Here is a 23,258-nt window from a genome sequence, read left to right on the forward strand (position 1 = left end):
TCTTGCCCATGACCTGTCCGTGACTTTCACTAAAAATAACCATGACAAAATCTTAGCCTTACTCATGGTATGTGATGGCTTTTGAAGCAGGAGTCTAACCATTGATTCCTTTTGGGAAACCGGCACTCTAGGTGACATAGCTCTGCTGAAGTCATAGGGACATTGACCTAAAGCACTGGTAGCAAATGGCACATCCTACAGCACTACCAGAACTCCTGCAAACCTCTGGGGCTTGAACACAAGCAGAGAGGACTGTGTGTGGCCCCCCCAGGAGCCACTTAAGCCCCTGCCAATGAAAAGTTCTTGGTTTTGTCATTTGGTGCAAACAGCTCCGATTAACCAGATGATCCAGAACACGTCCCCTGTCAGGCCCGTCAGAGGCAGAGGCAAAGAAGCCTTCACTGCTTCCTGCATGGCCACAGCATAAGATTTCAAAACCCAATCATGCTGCAGCCAGTCAGATTTGGTGTTGGAATGGCGCTTTGTCCATAAACAGGCCTCAGGATGAAACACTTGATGAGGGTTGGATTCGAGTTCACAGTGTTTGCTCATGGGTAGTTGTATGACGCACCGGGGCATAATCAGTCCCAGGTTGATAGTAGTGTGTTAGTGGCAAAACATCAGTCTCAGGGCGGTGCAGTGCCCTCGCAACTTTCAAGCAGGGATGAGCGGTATGGCCTCGTAGTATGGACACCAGCTGCCTACCAGCGTCGCAGCATTTCCTGGGATGCTGAAATGACTACAGTCCATTTTAAGCGTGCATTGAAAAGTCCTCACCAGTGTGACTACAAGGCTGGAAATCTGCGAATTCGTGGTAAGGGGTGGATGATGAAGGTAAAAGTAGCTATTTACTGAGTATGGGCTGTTCTCTGCAGCTAAATTAACACCACTAAACAATGGCACTGTATTAACAAGACCCCAGTATTGAGAGCCAGTTGACAGTGCTGTTGGGAGAGTAATGGAATTGAACTTGACCAGTGCTGTGCTGACCTGGCGTCCCTTTCCTTCCCCATTCAAAGGGCAATAAGGACATTTACAGTACACGGTCCTGCTGTAATAGCTCCGTGCATGCATTCCTCTGAGACCCCATGGGCCCGGTCACCAAGTCCCTTTGTTCACATGGTCAGTCCGCGCAGAAAGGCTATGGATTTCATAGAGAAACTCCTGCCCAATGCTGCCCTCTCCTGTTCGCCTTCAGCAGAACCAGGAACCAGAAGAGAAAAGCAAAGAGCTCTATTTGTGCAGTGACAGATCTCCTGCCAGAGGTGCTGGAACTAGGGGTACGGGCGGGGGGTTGGGGAGGGAGGAGTGTGCTGCCGCAATCCCTGGCTTGAAGTGGTTTCCATCATACACAGGGTTTACAGTTTGGTTCAATGGCTCACAGCACCCCCACTGTACAAATTGTTCCAGCCCCCCTGAAATGCAGGTGTCATGCCCTCGCTCCATGACACCTGGAAAGCAGTGCATTTATTTAAAGATTCTACCCGGTGGGTACATACTGGGTATATATATATTTTTAAAACAGTCTAAAATTGCTGTCTTTGGGCTTTATTTGCTCATTAACTCAGTTGGCAATAGTACGATGCTGATGGAAAAATGTTAGCCCAGGTTCCCTATTATCCGGCTCCGCCTGTAGCTCATTAACATGTTCCCTGCTGGGGAGCAGCACTCATTTATCACGGCTTATTTATTTAAGTCTCAACAACATACACTGGGGCTAAATCACCTTCTTCTTGAGAAGAAGGGAAATATTAATCCTGGAGCAAACAGTACAGTACTATGTGGGGAGGAGCAGAGTGCAGGGCTGGCTGGGCATGGTCAGAGAGATGGGCACAATAGGGGTGTGAGCAAAGAGCCAACCCTGAGAAGCTTGAGGTTGGGGGCATTCAGATCTGAATCCCTACATTTCACCCTGATGTCTGGATTTGGGGCTGTGTTCTTGTGAGAGTCCATCCCAGCCTTGTAGAATAATGTCCTGGCGTTTTCCACTGTGGGTGGGGTGTGTGTCTGTGCTATATACATTCTGGTTTGCTTGCTCCTGTATGTGGGAATACCTTTCCCAAAGCCAGCAGCCAAGCTATCCCAAAAGGGTGCTGGGCCATCTTGCAATATTGGCTATTTCTGCACAAGGAGATGTTTATAGACAGTATATATTCATTCGGGGGGGAGGGATAGCTCAGTGGTTTGAGCATTGGCCTGCTAAACTCAGGGTTGTGAGTTTAATCCTTGAGGGGGCCACTTAGAGATCTGGGGCAAAATCAGCACTTGGTCCTGCTAGTGAAGGCAGGGGGCTGGACTCAATGACCTTTCAAGGTCCCTTCCAGTTCTAGGAGATGGGATATCTCCATTAATTTAATTTAAAATTGTCCAGAATAAAGCTGGTAGGCAGGACTCCTGGAAAGTGCTGTGATTCTCTCTTTCAGGTTTGGCTTATAATGAGTTTGCAAAATCTGTGTCAGAACCGCATTCTCTTGGGTCTCAGGCCCTGAGGTTTGAAAAGGGGATAGTTCAAACAAACCTGGTTTTCCCTGCGGTAGAAAACTCATTCCAAATCCCTACAGGCCATGCAAGGTTCAGGTGTGATGCTCCTAGCATCTCCTAGCAGGGGGTGACCATATTGGGAATGCTATCAAAGGTTGACTGGTATGTGGACCCTGGCTGAGCAGGGGGCTTGAGCAGGGATTGTATCTTCCCTAGATGTCTGTGTAGTGCCTTGAGGGCCTTAACAGAAATGTAATAACGATAGCTGGACTTGCACCCATTCATGCAAGTTTTCTGGGTCACCAGAGTCAGCAGTATCTTTGGCTCCGATGCACCCACAGTACTCCCATCTCAGGAAAGCATGTTCCCTCTGGAAAGCTGGGCTGCAATCATTAGGATGTGAGCCAGATCTGATATGATAATGAGACAGTGCCGAGAAACACAGTAGGGAAAGAGAAAAATGCATTTATCACCCCCTGGCTTTTCCACCTGGATCACAGTGCTAAAAGGCAGCTCCACTCCAGCACAAGTAAGTGTGAATGGCTTTTGCTGGAAGATGAGCTGGGAATCTCACGAGATTCCCAGGGTATTTCAGACAGGCCAGCAATACTACAGGAGCAATATTTCAGCACTTTCATTTCTACTCACTCTGTGCGAAAACTGTCACTTTCCCTGCTCAGGGGCTTCCAACACAGAGCACTTTACCCATTTGAGTTCCACTGCACCTCTTGGGTTTTGTGTTGAGTTTTGTACTTGAATGAACCCAAAGATTCAAAGCCAAACTTAGTCAGAATTGCTTGGTTTCCCTGACACTATTAGTGTTTGTCATGATTTTCAGACAAAGGCATAAACTAGCCCAAGTTGGCTTGAAAATGAGACCATGATCACGTGAAGGCAGAGATAGGTCTGACCCACAACGTTCTGATCTAGAGCTAGAGTTCGGTGCTCTTCAGAGCTGCGGTTTGAGGATTTTGAGAGTGTGCTGTTATGGAGATAGAGTCAGTAGGGAAGTTTAAATCTGAGCTTCACCAGAGTCCCGGGAGCCAGGGGTGCAAGTTAGCTTCAGTCCATTATGGAGTTGGGACCTGTCACAAATTCAGATGCAAACTTCCCTGGTTCGGATCTGTGGGTTTGGCTTGGCCTGTTGTAAAGATTGGGGTCAGCTGTGCAGCTGGACCCAGCATTCCCAAGTTCTGGATTGTGGAGCTCTGGAGTAGTGGCTCTGAGCCTATATCTGCTCAAAATCTCGCTCTCTCAAAGAGTCATTCAGGCCAGATGGTGTGCACAAACATGTGAATGGCTCTGTAGCCTGGTGGGTAGAGCACTCACCTAGCAGGTGAGAGATCCAGGCCCCCTGCTCCAATGACTCTTCAGGTATTTGTCTGCAGTGCAATGGCTTCAGCAGGAGAGATGGAGGGAGCCCCATCTCAGAATATCCTGTAGCCCAGTGGTTAGTATACTCACCACAGAAGTGGCAGATCCTTTTGCAGGGAGGATTTGAACTTGGGATCTCCCACATCCCAGGTGAGTACCCTAATCCTGGGCTAAAAGCTAGGAGGGAGGTCCTTCTGCCTCCCTCTTCCCCACCCGTGCTCTTTTGTGTGAGCTTGCCTGAGGGGCCTGATCTGGTGGTGGCCTCTGAAGACACTTACCGGTTAGGGCCCTGCGTGCGCCTTAGGTGGGCTGAGTGCCTGTCTTCCCCGGTTAGTGAATTGCTCTGGGGTTGAGGTGAAGGCAGGTGCCCAGGCACCTAGAGAGAGTCAGGAATGCATGTGCTCAGCAGCAGAAACACAGCCAACAAGGGAACGTCTACTGCAAAAATGCAGGAATTGAGGGAGTTTAGGTACCTGCAGAGGGAGATTTGTGCATCGTGGTGGTCCCAGAACAGGGACTTAGGTGCCTCACTCCTTCTGTGCCCTCAGACCTGCCTGCAGTCACACAGGGAGTCTGGGACAGAGCAGGGAGCTCCACCTGACTCCTAGGCTAGTCCTCAAGCCACTGTGCCATCCTTCTTCTTCTTCTAATCATGTACACCTTGAACCTGCAAGAGTAACCCAGGTATTTCACATGTCTGCCCTTGTGTTCCAGGTTTGCAGCTGGAGAAGCCAAGCAAAGTTGCACGGAGGATGACAAGGAAGAGTTGCAATTGAAAGACATCAGGGATGGATTCAGCTCTACCTTTGAAAAAATTGTGGAGTCCGACCTTATGAAGGGCACGTACTACAGCAGCCTGGACTCCCTGGACGTGCTCTCCCTCACAGATGAGACAGACAGCTGTGTCAGTTTTGAGGCTCCGCTCACTCCGCTGATTCAGCAAAGGGTCAAGGAAAGCCCTGAACTTTTAGAACAGAAACTGGTTGCGCAGCAGAAAGGAGCCCTGCAACACATGGCGGCAGAGAAGCAAGAGCAGGCAGCCGCGAAGCCAGCGGAGGAGGATTTGGGGAGCCCTCTGAGGCACTCAATTACCAGCAGCAGGTCGGAAAATGTGCTCAGCCGGTTATCCTTGAAAAATATCCCTAATGGATTCCACGTCGATGGAGCTGAGGAAGATGCCTTGAAGCTTATTAACTCCATCAGGTAAGACAGACTGTGAGTTCTGAGGCCGGGAGTGTCATTTCATTCTGTGTTTGTACAGTGCCTAGCACAGTGGGGGCCCATAGACCTAACTGGAGCTCCTGGACACTACAGATTATTATTAGTATGCCAGCATTCTCCTTTGTGCTTCCCTGTGTACATGCCACAATGAACAATCAGTATTCATCAGGAGGTGACACCTGTCCTCATTATCTCTATCTATAGTAGGACCCCAGCCCAGGATAAGGCTAGGCATATACAGACTATTTTCCATATGACCACAGAGCCCTTGGCAAGCATGAAGGATGCTGCAATCCAAAGGGGAAAGTCACTTACAAGAGAAATAGCCATAACACAAGGAAATGGGGTCAGTCTGAATTATAGATGCTGATGCTGTGTAACGCGGCCGACATAGAAAACTAAGTCCTGCAAGTGTAGGGAGCTACATTATTCTTCCATTCACCAGGGGGCAGGGTGGAGGAATCACACCCTGGCGCATGGTTCGGTGCACTTCTGACCTTTCACCTTTGGAGACAGAGTGTAAAATGTGCCTATTCAGCTGCCGGACGTCCATTGTTTCCACTGGGAATCCGGCCTGCAGAGCAGCTGCAGAATGGGAGCCTCCAGTATAGGCCTGCAGCTCATATTGAAGTCAGTGTGACTGTGCACACGTACCATTGGGCAGGATTTGGCCCTTCAGCCAAATCAGGATGTCTTCACTCCGTATTGAGTCAGTCCTTACTCAAGTAAACCCGTCACTGACTTCATGAGGTTTGCCCATGTAATGACTGAGCATCCACTGCATAGGGACATAGTTTGCCCTTATGCTGGCATTCCCTGGTTGGCCAAGGAGCACAAGTCCATGGGAGACATAGCTCACCACTGTGTTATCCAGATTCTGTAGCCTCTAAGTGCCAGTCTGACCCCTGGCATACATTATGGCTCCACGGGGTCATAAAGGCACCCATAGATTATTCAGATGCCCTGAAGCAATCAGGATGGGAGCGTCATTGGAGCCACTATGGTGGCTCTGTGCCACCCAGGATTCCCTTAGAAAGGGGAGCCTCAAGTGGCCAGATCTGCCAGCTTCAGGGCTGCTTTGCACTACCAGCATGGTCAAAAGCAGTTGTAGCACTCCTCAAAATCGGGGCGTTGGACTTTAAAGCTTCTCAGACTTCCAGTCCAGCTTAGTTAGGCAAATGAATACAGGTAACACCTCCCCCCCTGCCCCATCTGAACTGCTGTGTTTCATCAGTGCCTTATAATAGAATCATAGAATATCAGGGTTGGAAGGGACCTCAGGAGGTCATCTAGTCCAACCCCCTGCTCAAAGCAGGACCTAATCCCAACTAAATCATCCCAGCCAGGGCTTTGTCAAACCTGACCTTAAAAACCTCTAAAGAAGGAGATTCCACCACCTCTCTAGGTAACGCATTCCAGTGCTTCACCACCCTCCTAGTGAAAAAGTTTTTCCTAATATCCAACCTAAACCTCCCCCACTGCAACTTGAGACCATTACTCCTTGTTCTGTCATCTGCTACCACTGAGAACAGTCTAGATCCATCCTCTTTGGAACCCCCTTTCAGGTAGTTGAAAGCACCTATCAAATCCCCCCTCATTCTTCTCTTCTGCAGATTAAACAATCCCAGTTCCCTCAGCCTCTCCTCATAAGTCATGTGCTCCAGCCCCCTAATCATTTTTGTTGCCCTCCGCTGGACTCTTTCCAGTTTTTCCACATCCTTCTTGTAGTGTGAGGCCCAAAACTGGACACAGTACTCCAGGTGAGGCCTCACCAATGTCGAATAGAGGGGAATGATCACGTCCCTCAATCTGCTGGCAATACCCTTACTTATACAGCCCAAAATGCCGTTAGCCTTCTTGGCAACAAGGGCACACTGTTAACTCATATCCAGCTTCTCGTCCACTGTAACCTCTAGGTCCTTTTCTGCAGAACTGCTGCCTAGCCACTCAGTCCCTAGTCTGTAACAGTGAATGGGATTCTTCCGTCCTAAGTGCAGGACTCTGCACTTGTCCTTGTTGAACCTCATCAGGTTTCTTTTGGCCCAATCCTCTAATTTGTCTAGGTCCCTCTGTATCCTATCCCTACTGTCCAGCATATCTACAACTCCTCCCAGTTTAGTGTCATCTGCAAACTTGCTGAGAGTGCAGTCCATGCCATCCTCCAGATCATTAATGAAGATATTGAACAAAACCGGCCCCAGGACCGACCCTTGGGGCACTCCGCTTGAAACCAGCTGCCAACTAGACATGGAGCCGTTGATCACTACCCGTTGAGCCCGACAATCTAGCCAGCTTTCTATCTACCTTATAGTCCATTCATCCAGCCCATATTCTTTAACTTGCTGGCAAGAATACTGTGGGAGACCGTATCAAAAGCTTTGCTAAAGTCAAGGAATAACACATCCACTGCTTTCCCCTCATCCACAGAGACAGTTATCTCCTCATAGAAGATAATTAGGTTAGTCAGGCATGACTTGCCCTTGGTGAATCCATGCTGACTGTTCCTGATCACTTTCCTCTCCTCTAAGTGCTTCAGAATTGATTCCTTGAGGACGTGCTCCATGATTTTTCCATGGGTCAAACTTTTATGCTTGGGTTCAGCTCTTCTTCCATTTGTGCTTCCTAAATATGGCTGCTTTGGGTGCTCAGTCCTGCCAGGGGCTGAGCACAGCCTGGATCAGGACTTTCTGCCCTTGCCTCCTCTTGTATGGACTCATTTACTAAAGGGTATTTGTTCGGCTTGTTTGACACCTGCTTTGCCAGCTTTCCTCTTTGTCTGCCAATTGTGTTCCTATTATGGATTTTGGGGGTGATTTTATTATTGCAAAGGGCTATGGGCCATGGGATCAGCCATCTATCCACTCAACACCCATTTATTTGCGTGGCTTATACAACCTCTGTCTTCGACTGCAGGCACATACACAATTAGTACTTAGATCACATTGTAAGTTGGCACATGTAATGCCAACTAAAAGGCTAAAACATTCTCCCCCCTACTGAACTTAACCCCACTCTACTACCCCCCGCTACAGATAGCCTGACTCTGCAGCACACCCTAGTGGCCAATGAGGCTGGACTTAGAGCGAGAATGGAATAATACTGACTCTTATTTGGGTCACGAGTGAAAAGGAGTCTGAAGGTGTCCTCCCAGCACCCAGCTGTGTGCATTACAAACCTGCCAAATACTGGGCATGATTCAGCCCCAAACAATCCTGCTGGACATGATCACGGTGCATTGACCGACCTTTATGGGGCCGGGACTGGAGAGGGAGTCTAGAGACTGGCAGAGCTGGGAGAGGCGAAGGAAGCAGGACAAGAGTTTCAGATCAGTATTGAAATGTATGGGGGTGAGCAAGTCTCTCTAATATGGTTTGAGGTGCCCATTACCCACTTGAGCACCCTGGCCTTGCCCTTAGTCCATTGTCTTCTGCTGCCCTGGTGCCCAAGAGGGAGAGGTGGAGTCATTACAGTTTATAGCCCCATTGCTGGGGCCAGCTCAGCACTATCACCCTTCACTTTCCTAAGTCCCAACTTCAGATGCAGTTAAAAAGAAGTTGCTTCCAGAACAAGGGCTGATCTGTGCAAGCAGATTCACCAGGACAGCCGAGCCAGTGAATGGCATTTGAAAAGCAGCAGAGATTAGCAAGCTAGTTTCAGACTGATGCGCTGAGCGAGTTGTGTCCGGTCAAAGCAGATCTCTTGGTGCCATTAAGAACATGAATGAAAAAGCAGCAGTGATGAAAATATCCCCAGAAGAGCAAACACTCACCCTGCCGTGTAAGCACTTCAGGTTAGAGCTGAACCCCCTTGTGAGCAGAGAGGCAGAAAATACAAGACAAGACTCTCTGGCAAAGCCCTTCACCGCCAGCAAGTGACACACACGCTGCACAAAACTTCCTTTGCTACACAATAAGGCAACAGAGACTAGTTGTTTTTGGCTGGTGAGGTGAACATCTCAAAGGGAAATCTGGAGCAGGTTTGGATGTGCCATAAAATACGTTCAGTTAATTACAAGGTTCCCAGTGAAACAGGCTTTACCAACCCTGTGTAAACAGGCTGGCCCAGAGGGTGGATTGGGGAAAACTAAGAGAAGGCCACAGAGTCCACATTTCTATGGGTCCACTGACCCTGCCATTGGGGGCAAGTGGTGTAGAATGATATGGCCACTGCTGAGGGTGTATTAGCCACTGACTGGGGAAGAGGATGGTGCTGAGATCTAGTCTGCACCTTGACCCTGGTTCGACGGGTGAAACTCATCTCCCAACCTTCTCCCCACACAACCCCTTCTGCCACACAAAGCCCAGGACCTAGGGCTTTATGCAGATGAATTGCATTTCACACTCAGCAATAAAATTTGGACTTGAAGGTAATTCATCTCCAGTATTTGGTTTTGGAATGTTCAGGTTAAGGGAGTATTTGTACTGAGACTCGAATACAGGACCCAGACATACAGAGATTATTCCCCAGCAGACCACACCCACCAGCCTATTACAGCTGGATTACTTCTGGGGATAAACTGCATAGTCGGTTACTTGACACTACTTTGGTTCATTATGAAATACATTCAAAAGCCAAATAACTAATGTCAGTCAGGTTTATTGCTCTAAGATAATAACAATATAGTACAGGAGAAAGGTTCAATATGATACCAGTCTCCGGGAAGCCATCTTGTGCTGTGATGTTACATTCACCTCACACAGAAGGTGTGCTCCCAAAGTTACACATTTCAGATGGTAGTATTTATAGGATGAGTTTACAAATTACACATCTATTTATGTGTCACTGAAATCCAACCCATCAGTTTGTCCCAGTTCCTTAACTTGTTTTCTGTTCCTTCCTTATCTTTGTTTCGGATAGCAGCACTGCAGGTACTGGTCCGTGAAGGTTCTTACCTAGCTTGTGCTAAGACATAGAATGAATGTATCTTGATTTTGACAAGATTTGTATCTGTGTATGCCAAATCTTACTTCAGTGAATGCAAGGAATTATGGGATTTTTAGCATAAGGAGCAGGGTTATATAAAAAGCATAGGCCAATTTAGGCTATACAGCTACTATGTATGTTTAATGCTATTTGTGCTTAATTTATACTAATATATGTATGGTGCAGATAATACATATTGGTAATGTGAGATAAATAGATAGATAGATAGCTATGCTAGCCCAGCATATATTAATCACCTCCTTCCCAGCTCTTACAGTGGTAAGGGTTTTAGGGGTACATAGATAAAGGAAGAGAGCAGGGGCAGCTCAGGACCATCAGCGTGGGACTGTTGATTAAAGCACCTCCCACGGTGAGGCTTATCATAGATGGTGCCCAGTCTGTGGGGATTCATGAATGCAGGCGGCATGAACAATTGCTGTTGTCACAGTCTATACTAGGGAAGAGATTTCTGATAGTAGATGGCTCTAATCTAGCAGAAAAACGCATAATGAGATCCAGTGATTAGCAAGAGAAGACAGACAAATTCAGACCAGAAATAAGGGTTAATTTTTTCATGTAATTAACCATTGGAACAACTTAGCTAGTGATGGGTTGGATTCTCTGTCTTTAAATCAATATTGGATATCTTTCTGAAAAGATCCACTATAGCTCAAAGAGATGTCATGGCAGAGAAATTACTGGGTGAATTTTTTTGGCCTAGTGTTATGCAGGTGGTCAGATTAGAATCTTAGAGTATCAGGGTTAGAAGGGACCTCAGGAGGTCATCTAGTCCAACCTCCTGCTCAAAGCAGGACCAATCCCCAGACAAATTTTTTGCCCCAAATCCCTAAATGGCCCCCTCAAGGACTGAATTTACAACCCTGGCTTTAGCAGGCCAATGCTCAAACCACTGAGCTATCCCTCCCCCCAATGGCCAGATGTTCTCGGCTTAAAATCTATGGCCAGATGTTCTCAGTTTAAAATCTATGTATCTATGAATCATTTCAAAGTGGAGAGAGTGATGGATGAGTCAAGGGTTTGGAGAATGAGGTATGCAAACTTCATCTCTAGCCTACTGACTTAAATGCAGTCCAAGCCATTAGTGAATTGTTACTCTGACTGCTGTTATGTGTCTTAGAAGAGCTGTCTGGGAATTTTTTGATTAACTATATTTAATCAAAAAATGCCAATTCATCAAGGCCAACATTTCCCATGGGAACTTGGATGAATATTTTGTTTAGAAAAAAATTGAAAATAAATGTTTGGAAAAATCTCAAAATGTTCCATTTTGACATTTTCAAAAGAAAACATTTCATTTTTTTCAGTTTGAAATTATTTTCATTTAGAAATTTCTTATTCTATATTAAAAAATAAAGGTCAACCTCAAAACAAAATGTTTTGAATTTATGTTTTGATTGCCCTAAAATGATTTTTTTTTTTACTCTTTTTTTTGGATTTTCAGTTCATAAAAAATGTCAGGTTTTTGTTTGTTTGTTTTATTTTATTTGATTTTTTTGTCCCAATACCAGACAAGAAAAAATTTTAAAATCTCAAAAAATGTCAAGGGGTGGGAATTCTGTTTTCCAAACAACTCTGTGCCTTAATGTGAAATGAGCTGATGGGTCTCAGTCCAGTTCCCAGTGGACAGATATCCACATCTCGCAACCCACTGCCTCAGTTAGCACCAACCGGCCCCTTACTGACCCTCTCAGCAGCGAGGCCAAGGGGGGTAGAGGCTGAACTCCCTTCTCACATGCTGAAGCACACTGGTGGGCAGTGTTGGGTAAACTTGCACTGACTATCGCTCATGCTGGACCTGTTCTTTGGACTGGAGACTTCAGTCCCCAGGGCTGTCAATCCAGCACCTTTCACCCAGTATTGAATTCACTTTGGAGAGATGCCCAAAGTATTTCTCCAAACAGGAGATGAATGAAGGTGAAGGGAATGGTGGCTGGGTGGTTGCATATGATATCTTAACCATTTCACCCAACCCAAGGCTAAACACTGATTAAGCTGCTTAGAAAACACCTGACTTGCATGAAGTACGGCAGCTAGCCTGAAGCTTGAATGACATGGAATAGACCGGGGTAGGCAACCTATGGCATGAGTCCCGAAGGCGGCACGCAAGCTGATTTTCAGTGGCACTCACACTGCCCAGGTCCTGGCCACTGGTCCGGGGGCTCTGCATTTTAATTTAATTTTAAATGAAGCTTCTTAAACATTTTATAAACCTTATTTACCTATCTATCACATAGAGCTGGAAGGGACCCTGAAAGATCATCGAGTCTAGCCCCCTACCTTCACTAGCAGGACCAAGTACTGATTTTTGCCCCAGATCCCTAAGTGGCTCCCTCAAGGATTGAACTCACAATCCTGGGTTTAGCAGGCCAATCCTCAAAACACTGAGCTATCCCTCCCCCCGTATTACTTTACATACAATAATAGTTTTGTTATATATTATAGACTTATAGAACGAGACTTTCTAAAAACATTAAAATGTATTACTGACAAGCGAAACCTTATATTAGAGTGAATAAATGAAGACTCGGCACACCACTCCTGAAAGATTGCTGACCCCGGGAATAGACCAATGGAGCTATGGGGTTCATTGGCTGGGTGGTCCCCAGATGGGGAGCTCAGAGGTTATCCAATTTTCCAAATGCTGAGACTGATAAAGGAAACATCATACCCAGGTCTGATCAAACAGCCTTTGGATTTCTGACAAACAGCTTGCAGCCAGTTGAGATGAGTTGCTCATGTTTTTCTAAAAACACGTTAATGACAGAGTGGTTTGGGATTTGGTATAAGGCTTGTATTGTCCAAAGCTCTGGGGTTTCCAGAAAATACCACGTTTGTTTCTTTAATTGTTTTCTGTTCACCATGCAGTGATGCCAGCTTAAAAGATACTCTTTCTGACTCGGACTCTGACATGGGCAGCACCGAACAACTTGACCATGGCAGCACAGACACATTAGCAAATGGCTGCAAGGCAGATAGTGATGCTGCCAAGAGACTGGCCAAGCGCCTCTATCACCTTGAAGGATTCAAGCGCTGTGATGTGGCACGCCAGCTTGGGAAAAAGTAAGTGGCTCTCTTTACATCATGGCTAGGTCACAAGGCAAGTGTTAGAGGATCTGGATCTGGGGAGAAGTCTACTGCTATAGATCTGATTTGCAATGCTGAGCTCAAAGCTGGCATGAAAATGGCCCTACCATATGGGACAAAAGTGAACACTGGGGAGAATGGAACAGGACAAAAGTAGAAGTGATTTTTAAAGTGAAAAATCTGCTGTTCCAGGGAACTGTTGGGCTTGCTTCAGAGTCAGGTTCAATTAAGAGCATTGGGATCTTTCTGGGTAATAAGCGCTGTGTGAAATTGACATGAGCCCAACCCACACACCTAGAACCAAACACTCCTGAACGTTGGAGATGTTCAGAGAGTGGACCAGGATCATGATCTGAATTTCACAGATGATCACAGATGAACAAGTTCTTGCTCTGACTTTATAATAGGTCCAAACAAGACCCCTGAAACTAACACCCCCAGAGTCTAAGGGGTTTGAGATCCAGATCTGGACTTTTTGATTAGGACCCATTTCTGACATATATACTGAAATCTGATGTAAGCCACCACTCCAGGGACTTTGCTTAGAAGAGGTGGTTGTTGGGGAGAACCCCAATAAAACTCTTATCACTGTTTTTTATTGAATGCCTCCACTGGGCTCAGTCATGTACAAAGCAGGGACTCAGTTGTCTGTCAAAGAAAATGAACAGCAGGTGTCACTGCTAATGCTACAAAGGGATAACCTCTCCTATCACTGCACAGTTCTACACCATGTCAGTTTCGATCTCCCTGGGTAATTCCAGTAAGGGTTAGTTCTCAGGCTGTTTCCTCTTGTTGTTCTTTCAAGCCTGGCTGATGTTCCCTTTCCTTGTTCTGTATATTTGTGAGGTTTGTGCCTGTTACTGGTAAGCCTGGATTGTCCAATGGGGGGTTGCATACAAGGGGAAGAGGAGCAGAGGTGAAAGTAAGCCGGTACCCCCCAGCAGGGCCGGCTTTAGCAAGAGCGGGGCCCAATTCATGGGGGCGGGGCTTGCAGCAAGCCCTGCCCCCAGGAATCGGGCTGCGCTCCGGCCGTAGCTCCAGCCAGGGTTGTGGGGCTTGGAGTCGGGCCAGGGCCGGCGCGCTCAGCCGGAACCGGGGCCCGAGCCGGGCCAGAGCCACTGGGGCTGGGGCCAGGGGTGCTCGGCCGGCGCTGGGGCCCTGGGGCCCGAGCTGGGCCGGAGCCGCTGGGACCGGGGCCGGAGCCACTTAGCCGGGCCGGGGCCGGAGGGAGCCGCTCGGCCAGGGCCGGACTGGGCCGCGCCGTGCCTCCCCAGAGCCCTCCTCCTCGCCGTCCCCCTCCACCCCAGCTTACCTGCTGCTGCCCGCCTGCTCCTGCTTGTTTTCAGACTTCCTTGAACATCTGATTCGCGGGAAGCAGGGGAGTGGGAGGAGCAGGGGGCGGAGCGTTCAGGGGAGGGGAGGAGGGGGAAGTGAGCTGTGGGAGAGGTGTGGACAGCTGCGGGGCCCTTTTAGGTGTGGGGCCCGATTCAGCCAAATCAGCCTAAAGCCGGCCCTGCCCCCCAGTATGGCGTACTGGCAAGAGCCGGTGCGCCGTACTGGACCGGCTTCCTCAGGTGGCTTCCCAGCGGCTGGAGCCCCAGGCCCTTTAAATTGCCACCAGAGCCCCGCTGCCAGAGCCCCCGGGTAGCAGAGGTGGCTGGGGACCCCCGGGGCTCCGGCGGTGATTTAAAGGGCCCGGGGCTCCGCTGCGGTAGTGGTGGCTGGGAGCTCCAAGCCCTTTAAATCACCTCGGAGCCCCGCCACTGCTATCCCAGGGTTCTGGCAGCAGGGCTCAGCAGCGATTTAAAGGGCCTGGGGCTCCGCTGAAGTAGCGGTGGCCAGAGCCCCGGGCCCTTTAAATGGTCCCTGAGCCCCGGGGCTCCCAGCCACCTCTGCAGTTGGTTGCGGGCTCCCAGCCACTACTACCGCAGCTGGAGCCTGGGGCCCTTTAAATCAAGATTTAAAGGCCCCGCCCCTTCCAGTTGAGGCCCCACTCCCTGCTCAGGACTCCAGCGTACCAGTAAATCCTTTAAGTTACTTTCACCCCTAAAGGGGAGGATCCTGGCCCTGCGAGTAAGCGCCCCACATTGTCCTTTCCATCTGACATCTGACCCCAGTTTAGGGGCAGCTTATATTAAAAGTGCCACAGTCACTCACAGGCTCCACTACAATTAGAATATTAGGCCTGCAGCCCTAACGTTTACAACTCCTGCTGAAACGAACAGGAGCTCTGGACAGAGAAGGATCAGACCAGCTCGTATCATCTAGTACCTGCAGCCCCTCTTCTGCCAGTCAAAGGGCAAGAACAAACACCAATGAAGCATAGACTGCCCCATCGCAGGTGACAATCAGGGGACCTATAGGATGGCATTTCGGACACTGATTCAGAATGCTGCTTGCATTACCTGCCATGAAATAAGAATACTGAGGCCCCAGCAGAGAGCGTGTTCACAAAGCCACTCAGACAATAATGAGCATACACAGAGATGACAACTACTCTACTGCACCGTGAGCCATCAGCTGCCCTGTAGTGGGCTGGAGAGCCCCCATGGCCGCACCCTTCAAACCTGGACTGGATGTGGCAATGTGACCTTCTCCCCTGGCATGTAAGTAGTTTTACTGCACTTGTTACTTACTCTTAAGAGGGAATCTCTTTGAATTCACAGTAGAGGGGCAAAGTTGAGCTTGGAGAATAACCCAATTGGTTATGTAGAATATTGTGGCTCGAGAATGGATCTTAAAACAGTGCAGTATGTATCCACTTCTAACCCTGTGCTGATATTCAGGGGAGAAATATTTGAAAGGGTCAGAACTCCTGGATTCTGCTCCTGGCTCTGGCATAGGAGTATTAGTAACTACAACAATCTAAGAACCTGTATTAGTCACTGCTCCTTCACAAGAGGAGCAATCTTTGGAGGGGGGAGAAAACACCAGGCAGAGGTTAGATATTGGTCCTATGGGATTTTCTGCTTGGCCTGGCCCACTAGCCAAGCGAACTCTCAAACCCCTGATTAGGAGTCTTATTGCTTTCCAGGCAATGGTTTCCCTGTACTGTGTAAACTATACTATGAACTCATATAGGGCCAGACCTGGAGTCTCTCTACCCTAGGGATGCCCTGGTTGGTATCAATTTAGGACCTGATCCAGGCTCTATTCCCTCTGATCCAGTGCCCATGGAAAGCAATGGAAAGATTCCCATTGATTCCCAATGGATCTGGAATCTAGTCCTTAATCTTTCCTGAGAGAGTCATGGCTGCCAGTGAAACCTGTTTGCTAATTAACATGTTTTTTGTTTCCTTGCAGGGGCTGAGTGCCTTCGGCTGCCCCTTTTATGCACGGGTGGAGATCCATTGCAATAGATCCTCCTACTACAGCCAGGCGCAGAGGTGGCAAGCAATGCAAATGAACAGAAGGGAGGAATGGGGACGTTTAACTTGTGCGATGCCGCGGAAGCTGGGATCTTCCAAGGCACTGGAGCAAATAGTCTCTGGGTTTAATGAAGAGGGGCTGGTGCAGGGCTTTCCCAGTGAGGTGTGTCCTGGGCTCTTGAATGCGTTTCCTGCCTTGATTTGTCCAAAGCCAGATCTGACGACCCAAAGGACACGCTGCACGACCTGCATCCTCTCCCAGCGAAGGGAAAGGGAGCGGGAGATGGAGGCCACGTCTCTGGCAGGAATGACTCTGTAAGAGTTGTGTTTTTCATTAGAAATCTCTCTGATCTATTTTGATGAGCTGTTTCTAATGCATGTAATGTGTGTATTGTGCCTGCAGCACGGGATCCGCGACACTGTACGTTCAAAATAAATACAAATGCTAATAAAATCAAGCACCACTTGCTTTATGGTGGGACTCTGTCAGATATCGTAAGCTAGGCAAGATCAAGCCACAGTAACGTGTGGATGGGAGCAGTGCTTAATATGTAATGAAAGAGGTGCTGGGGCTCAAGCAATTTTTTACATTCATAACTGATGCAGCAAGCCCAGAGGTGCCAGGGCTCTGAACTGCCAAGCCCAGAGGTGCCGCGGCTCAGCCCTGGCAAGCCCTGGCATACATTAAGCACTGGGTGGGAGACCTCCATGGAAATCTCAGGCACTGTAGGCAGTGGAGCTGGAGATGCAACTGGATGGCTCTGTTCCCTCTAACTTAACGCTAAGCCAATTCCCCAGGGTGAGGCTCAGAAATGTTGCTTCACTGGCGCAGCCTCCCTTTGGCTGACATGGAAAGCCAAGGTCCTAACCAGCTGTAGCTGCTAATGTCTCCACAGTTCTCATTACAGAAAATAAAAGTTCAAGTCCAATTCTGATTCCAAAGCCACCTAAACAAACAAAAACACAGCAGAGCCAGCAAGTTGCCCACATGGATAAACCAACAATTCCATGACCCTGAGCTCAGATCCTGCAAAGGAACCATTAACACAGCTCTGCTCGCCTTCAGTTATTAAGTCCATGAGATTCCATGCAGGAGTAAAGCTCTGCACTTGGATCCACTTGCAGGATTGGGGCCTTAAGCATACCCCTTGTTCCCCTTCTCTCTTATCCGTCTTTTGTCTGTAGTTATCTCTGAGGTTTATGTCTAAACTTGTAAGGGCTTTGGGGCAGTGATGTCCTCTATTGTACGAAATTCCTCGCACATTTTGGACTTATAAAAATAATACCGTCATTCATTATTTGTATTAGGTAGCGCTACAAGGCCCCTTTGTGCTAATGCAGATGTTAGTCCAATGTCCTGGACAAATTCCAACATAGATCATTACATTCTGCCTCCCTAAATTAACCCTGCAATTTTCACTGCAGCCATTTTTCTCTTCCTGACCTCAGCCGTTGTGTTATGTTGTTGAACACTGTTTCACTCCAGACGCAGCAGCATTACAATGATGGATGAACGATCCCTGTGTGGCTGGCATATCAGTTTGTAAAATGCTTTGGGATCCGTTGAGATGAAAGGCTCTATATCAATGTAGGATAATTAGCATTAAGCATCACATTTTTCATGAGACTCAAAAGGGCCATCATTATATGAATTACTGGTGCTCCAAAGGGCATATGCTGTTAAGCTGAGATAATTACCCATTTCTCGCAAACATCCATCAATTATTCGTTCATTAATTTTTGGTATTAATATCAAATATTAATGGAGGCATCGCTAGGCTGCAGCGCCACAGGCAAAGAGCAAACAAGCCACATTGAGAGTTCTGAACAAGGGCTGGGTATCTCTGCAGCCACAGGAAATGCACTGGCTTTTATACAAAACTCCTTTGCCAGGATTTTCAAAACTGGAGGCATGAAGTTAGGCCCTTGAGCCCATAGTTAGGTCCCTAAATAAGTGGCCTGATTTTCAGAAGTCAACCAGCAGTTACCACTGAGCTCGGGATCAGGGCTGAAGATCGTGGCAACTGACCAGCACTTTTGAAAGATCAGGTCACTTATTTCGGTCCCTGAATACAGGGTGAGATTCTCTGCTGCCCTGAAGTGCGTGGGCAAAGGTGGCTTTCAGCTTATGACACCTTCCTACCTCCTGATTCGAGGCTGCTCCTTCTTCTTAGTGTATGCACAACGTGCCTCAGGTGGCATGTGACCAGGATTCAGCACTGAATTTGGTCCGCTGTTTGGATCGTTAGCTTCCCCGGCCCGGGTACTGACGAGGAGTGTGATGTGAACGCTGATCCATGCTTGCCTTTGAGGCTGCAGAGAGCCAGAATGGCTGCAGTGGTGTGTGCTATGCCCCTCCCTCTCATATTTGCAACACCCCGTCAGCTCCGCCCCAGAACACTCCATACACTGTGGGCCACCTACAGCAGCCCAATGCATTGCCTGCGTGGTGGAAATCTCCCCTGGCCCTCAGCAGCTGTTTATGGCCCCCATACGCCACTCACACAGGGAGGAAGGGTCTGTCTACACTGCAGCACAGTTTGAAATAGCCAAGCTAGCTTTGATCTAGCTAGATCCAATTAGAATAGCAGTGGAGCCATGGCAATGCGGGATGTCCAAGCACACCTGGGATCCTAGATATGTACTTGAATGGCTAACCCACGCTGCCACCACTTCATTGCTATCGTTATTGGAGCTAGGCTAGATCAAAGCTAGCTGGGGCGTGACTACACATGCGGCAGTCAGACCTCTGAGTGCAGTGTAGACGGAGCGTTAGGAGCCTGATTCTAGGCAGCCCAGGTGTAAAATCAGACCCCGATGTTCTGCTGAGGATTCCTTAGCCTGCGGCTTGACATGGATGTTTAGGAAATAGATTGTGGTCCGCACGTGCTGGCTACATTGTACATAATGGCTCTGCAGATCATTTAAAAATTCATATGAAATGCAATGACACCAGCAAACAACAGATGAGTTAATCAGACATAAAAGGCGTTTTCAAAATATGCCCTTCGCAACTGTGTGGCGTTCCTTGTCCTCCTCCGTCCCCAACCAAAATGTCTTTCATGGGCAAGCCCTGGAGATGGAACACTATATTCAGCTGCAATTGCCATTTTGACAGGCAACATCTTCTAGATGCTTTACAGCGCCGGGAGGAACATGATTTATAGTCAGAAGAAAATGGAGCCTGTAAAAGAGACACAACAGGATCCTTTGGTTATTCTCACTCAGTGCCTCCCTTGTCAATTTGGCTTGGTTTTCAAGTTAAAATACCTGGTTTCTGTCTGCCAGGGCCGCACGCTGAACCTGGAAGTCAAGCCATGTCCTTCCCAGTCACACAGTATTAAGCCATGAAGAGAGTGCAGTAGCAGGCTGTCAGTAGCTGTGTCAGGGGCATATCGGTGCCAGGAGCTTTCAGGCACCTGAAAAGTGCATTAATATCTTACGAATGCAGTGGCTCACTGCAGTCAGAGTACGGCTCATGGATGTCACAGCACATCTTGGCCTATACGAATCTTTAACAACAGCTTTGTGGGGGCCGTTTGTACTGTCTCCTTCCACTCTGAAGTGTAGTTCCTATAAAGGATGAGAGATGATAAAGAGCAGGTGACAGATGCTTTTCCTCTGTCGTTTGGAGCACAGAGGATTTGTGCCTTGATATCTATTCCAACCTGCTCTTTTTGATGGCTCCCAAGGTTCCTCATTTGGGTTCCTTCCCCTCAAACCCAACTTCAGAAGCTCTTCAGCCTGTCAGCAGAAATGTGTGGCCCAGCACTAGCAGCCAGAGTTAACGAAAGGAGCTCTACCTGTTTAGCTCACCAAAAAGAAGATCAAGCGGTGACTTGATTACAGCATATAAGAACCTTTACTGGAAGAAAACACTGGGTACTAAAAGAGTCCTTAATCTAGCGGAGAAAGGTACAAGGAAAACCAATGGCTGGAAGTTAAAGCCAGACAAATTAAACTGAGAAAGGTACCTAATTTTAATAGTGAGGGTGATTAACCCCTGGAACACATGACCAACTGAAGCGATGGAGTCTCCATCTCTTGACATCTTCAGATCCAGACTGGATGCCTTTCTGGAAGAGATGCTTTGCCCTTATGCAGACCAACACTGTCTTGTTGTTTCCTTGTATGCCTCCATTGGCCCATCTGTATCCATCTGTTGTTTCTTGTCTTATACTTAGATTGGACAGTTTTTGGAGTAAGGACTGTCTTTTTGTTCTGTTTGGACAGCGCCAGCACAGTGGGGTTCTGGTACATGATGACTAGGATTCCTATCATAATACAAATAATGATAGTCTAACACAAGAGAAATTGGGTTCAGTACAGGAGTAACTAGGTGAAATTCTCTGGCCTGTGTTTTACAGGATGTCAGTTTTATGGTCCCTTCTGGCCTTCAGATCTATAAATCTATGAACTTACCTTCTTCCATAAAGATTAAAACATGACATAGAGAATCGTTGCTGGTGAAAATTCCTGTGATTGCCAAGTAGTATTATAGATGGCCAGGTCCAGAGATGCAGCTGAGAGGGCTATTCCAAAACCCATGTTCTCCTTCAGCCCCCTCCTCACTCTTCCCCTCCCCCAGCCTCTCTTCTCACACACTCCATCCCCACAGGGAGGCCTGGTTGTCTTTCCCTGCTCTCCCTCCCACCGTTTCCTTCCATCCCAGTCACATAACAGGTGTAAGACCTTGTGTGTGTGTTTCAGTGAGCTAGTCCCAGCTGTGTACTGGCAAGAGTTACTCCATCACTCTGACATCATCAAAACAGCTCAACAAGCCTAATCCACTGGCTTTGTCTAAAGTCATTGTCTATGTCTCCCTCTAGTGGCTGGACCTGGCAAAGACCCTGCTTCTTACTGTACTTACCCGTAGCTGAACGACTCCTTCTGTTCAAACGGCAGGGACTTGTGCTGGGGGTCCTAGATTCAATGCTCACCATTGACTGTTTTGTCTCTGTGTAGGCAGCCAGGGTTCACTACACAGGCAATAAAGGGGCAGATTTTCAAAGGCAACTGGGGGAGTTAGGCCCCCAACTCTGTTTTCACAGGCACAAAGGGCTGTTAGATGCTCAACTCTCATTAAACATCCATCAAGGGTCACTGAACTGCCCTTTATGCCTGTGAAAATCTACCCCAAGGATTTAAGGCGGGGGATTTTAGAATCTCTGCAAGTACCTGCTGGAAGTTGGGTTGGCCAGGAGAGGAGACTCTGAGATTCCTGTTATAAAAAGAGTGTTCTTCCCCTATGGGTCAGCTGATTGCTCCCTCTTTAATTACAGCAATGAATTTAGCAAGTTGGTAGCAGAAGAATATCTCAGTTTCTTTGACTTCACTGGTCTCACCCTGGACAAAGCACTCAGGTGAGCCGCTCTGTTTTCATTAAAGACCTACCCCAGACGAATTGATCTAGAAGCCCCGTGTTTCCAATTTGCCATGTGGTATCATTATTTGCCATGTAGTGCCACCCCGCTCATGCAGTTAAGGTTTGATGACTGATTGTGTGTATAATGATAGCTGGAGGCTGACAGATTTGTTGGGGTAACAGGAATCCCAGCTGTGGTTAAATATTTACTGTGATATAATGATCGGCACGATATGCTCCCATTGGAAACAGGGTCTGAGCTGCACGAACCACACTTGAAGGGGTTTGGGTCTGGGGTTCTAGTTAGGACCCATCTCTCTGTGGAAAACACCAAATTAAAGTAACGCCCGGTTGACCGTGAGGCAAACCCAGCCCCAGCTGGCACCATTCTCCTGTGCAAGGGACAGGGATGGATTCAGGGAGCTGAGCTGGCACGGAGCCCAGCATGCAGGATATTAGTGGAAACAGGCCATCGGGGGCAGGGCAGGGTGAGAAGATGCCACTCTCTGAGTGGGGTCACACAGAAGCACGCAGGCCATGGGGTTGAGCTAGAGTCCACAGAGCAGCTCCACAGCTGCTCCATAGTCTTGCAGAAAGGCTGTTGCCCCTTTGCTCCCTGCACAGCTCAGGAGGGGCCCTGGGCTGTGGATTTCCGTCTAGACCCATAAGATGAAATGTCCTTTTCTATTTGCAGAACGTTCTTGAAAGCGTTCCCTCTGATGGGAGAGACGCAGGAACGGGAGCGTGTGCTGATCCACTTCTCCCGGAGATACTGCCAGTGCAACCCAGAAGAGAGCACGTCGGAAGGTACCTCCCCGCCTCCTGTCAGACACCTCACCCTCCCTGACAGTGCTGACAATGGGCGCACAGCAGCTGGTCTGCTGTACAACCAAGAGCAGAGATCCCAAAGCGCAGCCTGGGGTCTGCTGGTGGCCTGAAGACTCCTTGCTGGTAATCTGCAAAGTGCTGGCTAGTGCTGACTCAGACAGCATGAGCAATTCCTTCCTGAAGGACAAAGCAGGGTCACACTTCAGGGAGGGGGACATTTATAAATAGTCCATAGCTAATAATTGATTAATGGATGTGACATCCAGGAGTAATCTGTGGTGTAGGTGGTTATAAACACAGCAGAACAAGGTGGTTCTAAACCATGCTTCTAAGCAACCTGTGGGCTCCCATAGCAGTCTCTGGTTATTAAAACCTCTATTAAATATTTATTAGCCTTTTATAAACGATTTAGAAATGGAACCTTAATATAAAGTGTGACCCAACAGGCTTATCTCACTAAGGGCCACTAAAATCCACAGATACATTATCCTAAGACTTCCCCATGGCAGACATTGTGGCAGATGCTACAAATCAGTGACATGATCATGTGGGGGAGAGGAGGTGATCCACTTGGTTGCAGATGGAAAGGGAGT

General features: G+C 48.0%; 1 protein-coding gene across 1 annotated transcript in view; it reads left to right on the forward strand.

Moving 5' to 3' along the window:
* Positions 1 to 23,258, forward strand: part of PSD2 (pleckstrin and Sec7 domain containing 2) — a 146,786-nt gene that overhangs the window by 66,833 nt on the left and 56,695 nt on the right. Inside the window, exons 3-6 of the mRNA XM_054037678.1 lie at positions 4,570 to 5,058; positions 12,886 to 13,080; positions 21,755 to 21,835; positions 22,532 to 22,644. Coding sequence (XP_053893653.1) covers positions 4,570 to 5,058; positions 12,886 to 13,080; positions 21,755 to 21,835; positions 22,532 to 22,644 — 878 coding nt within the window. The remainder of the gene's footprint in view (positions 1 to 4,569; positions 5,059 to 12,885; positions 13,081 to 21,754; positions 21,836 to 22,531; positions 22,645 to 23,258) is intronic.

Source organism: Malaclemys terrapin, chromosome 8 (genome assembly GCF_027887155.1).
Source record: "Malaclemys terrapin pileata isolate rMalTer1 chromosome 8, rMalTer1.hap1, whole genome shotgun sequence".
In the NCBI taxonomy this organism is placed as follows: Eukaryota; Metazoa; Chordata; order Testudines; family Emydidae; genus Malaclemys; species Malaclemys terrapin.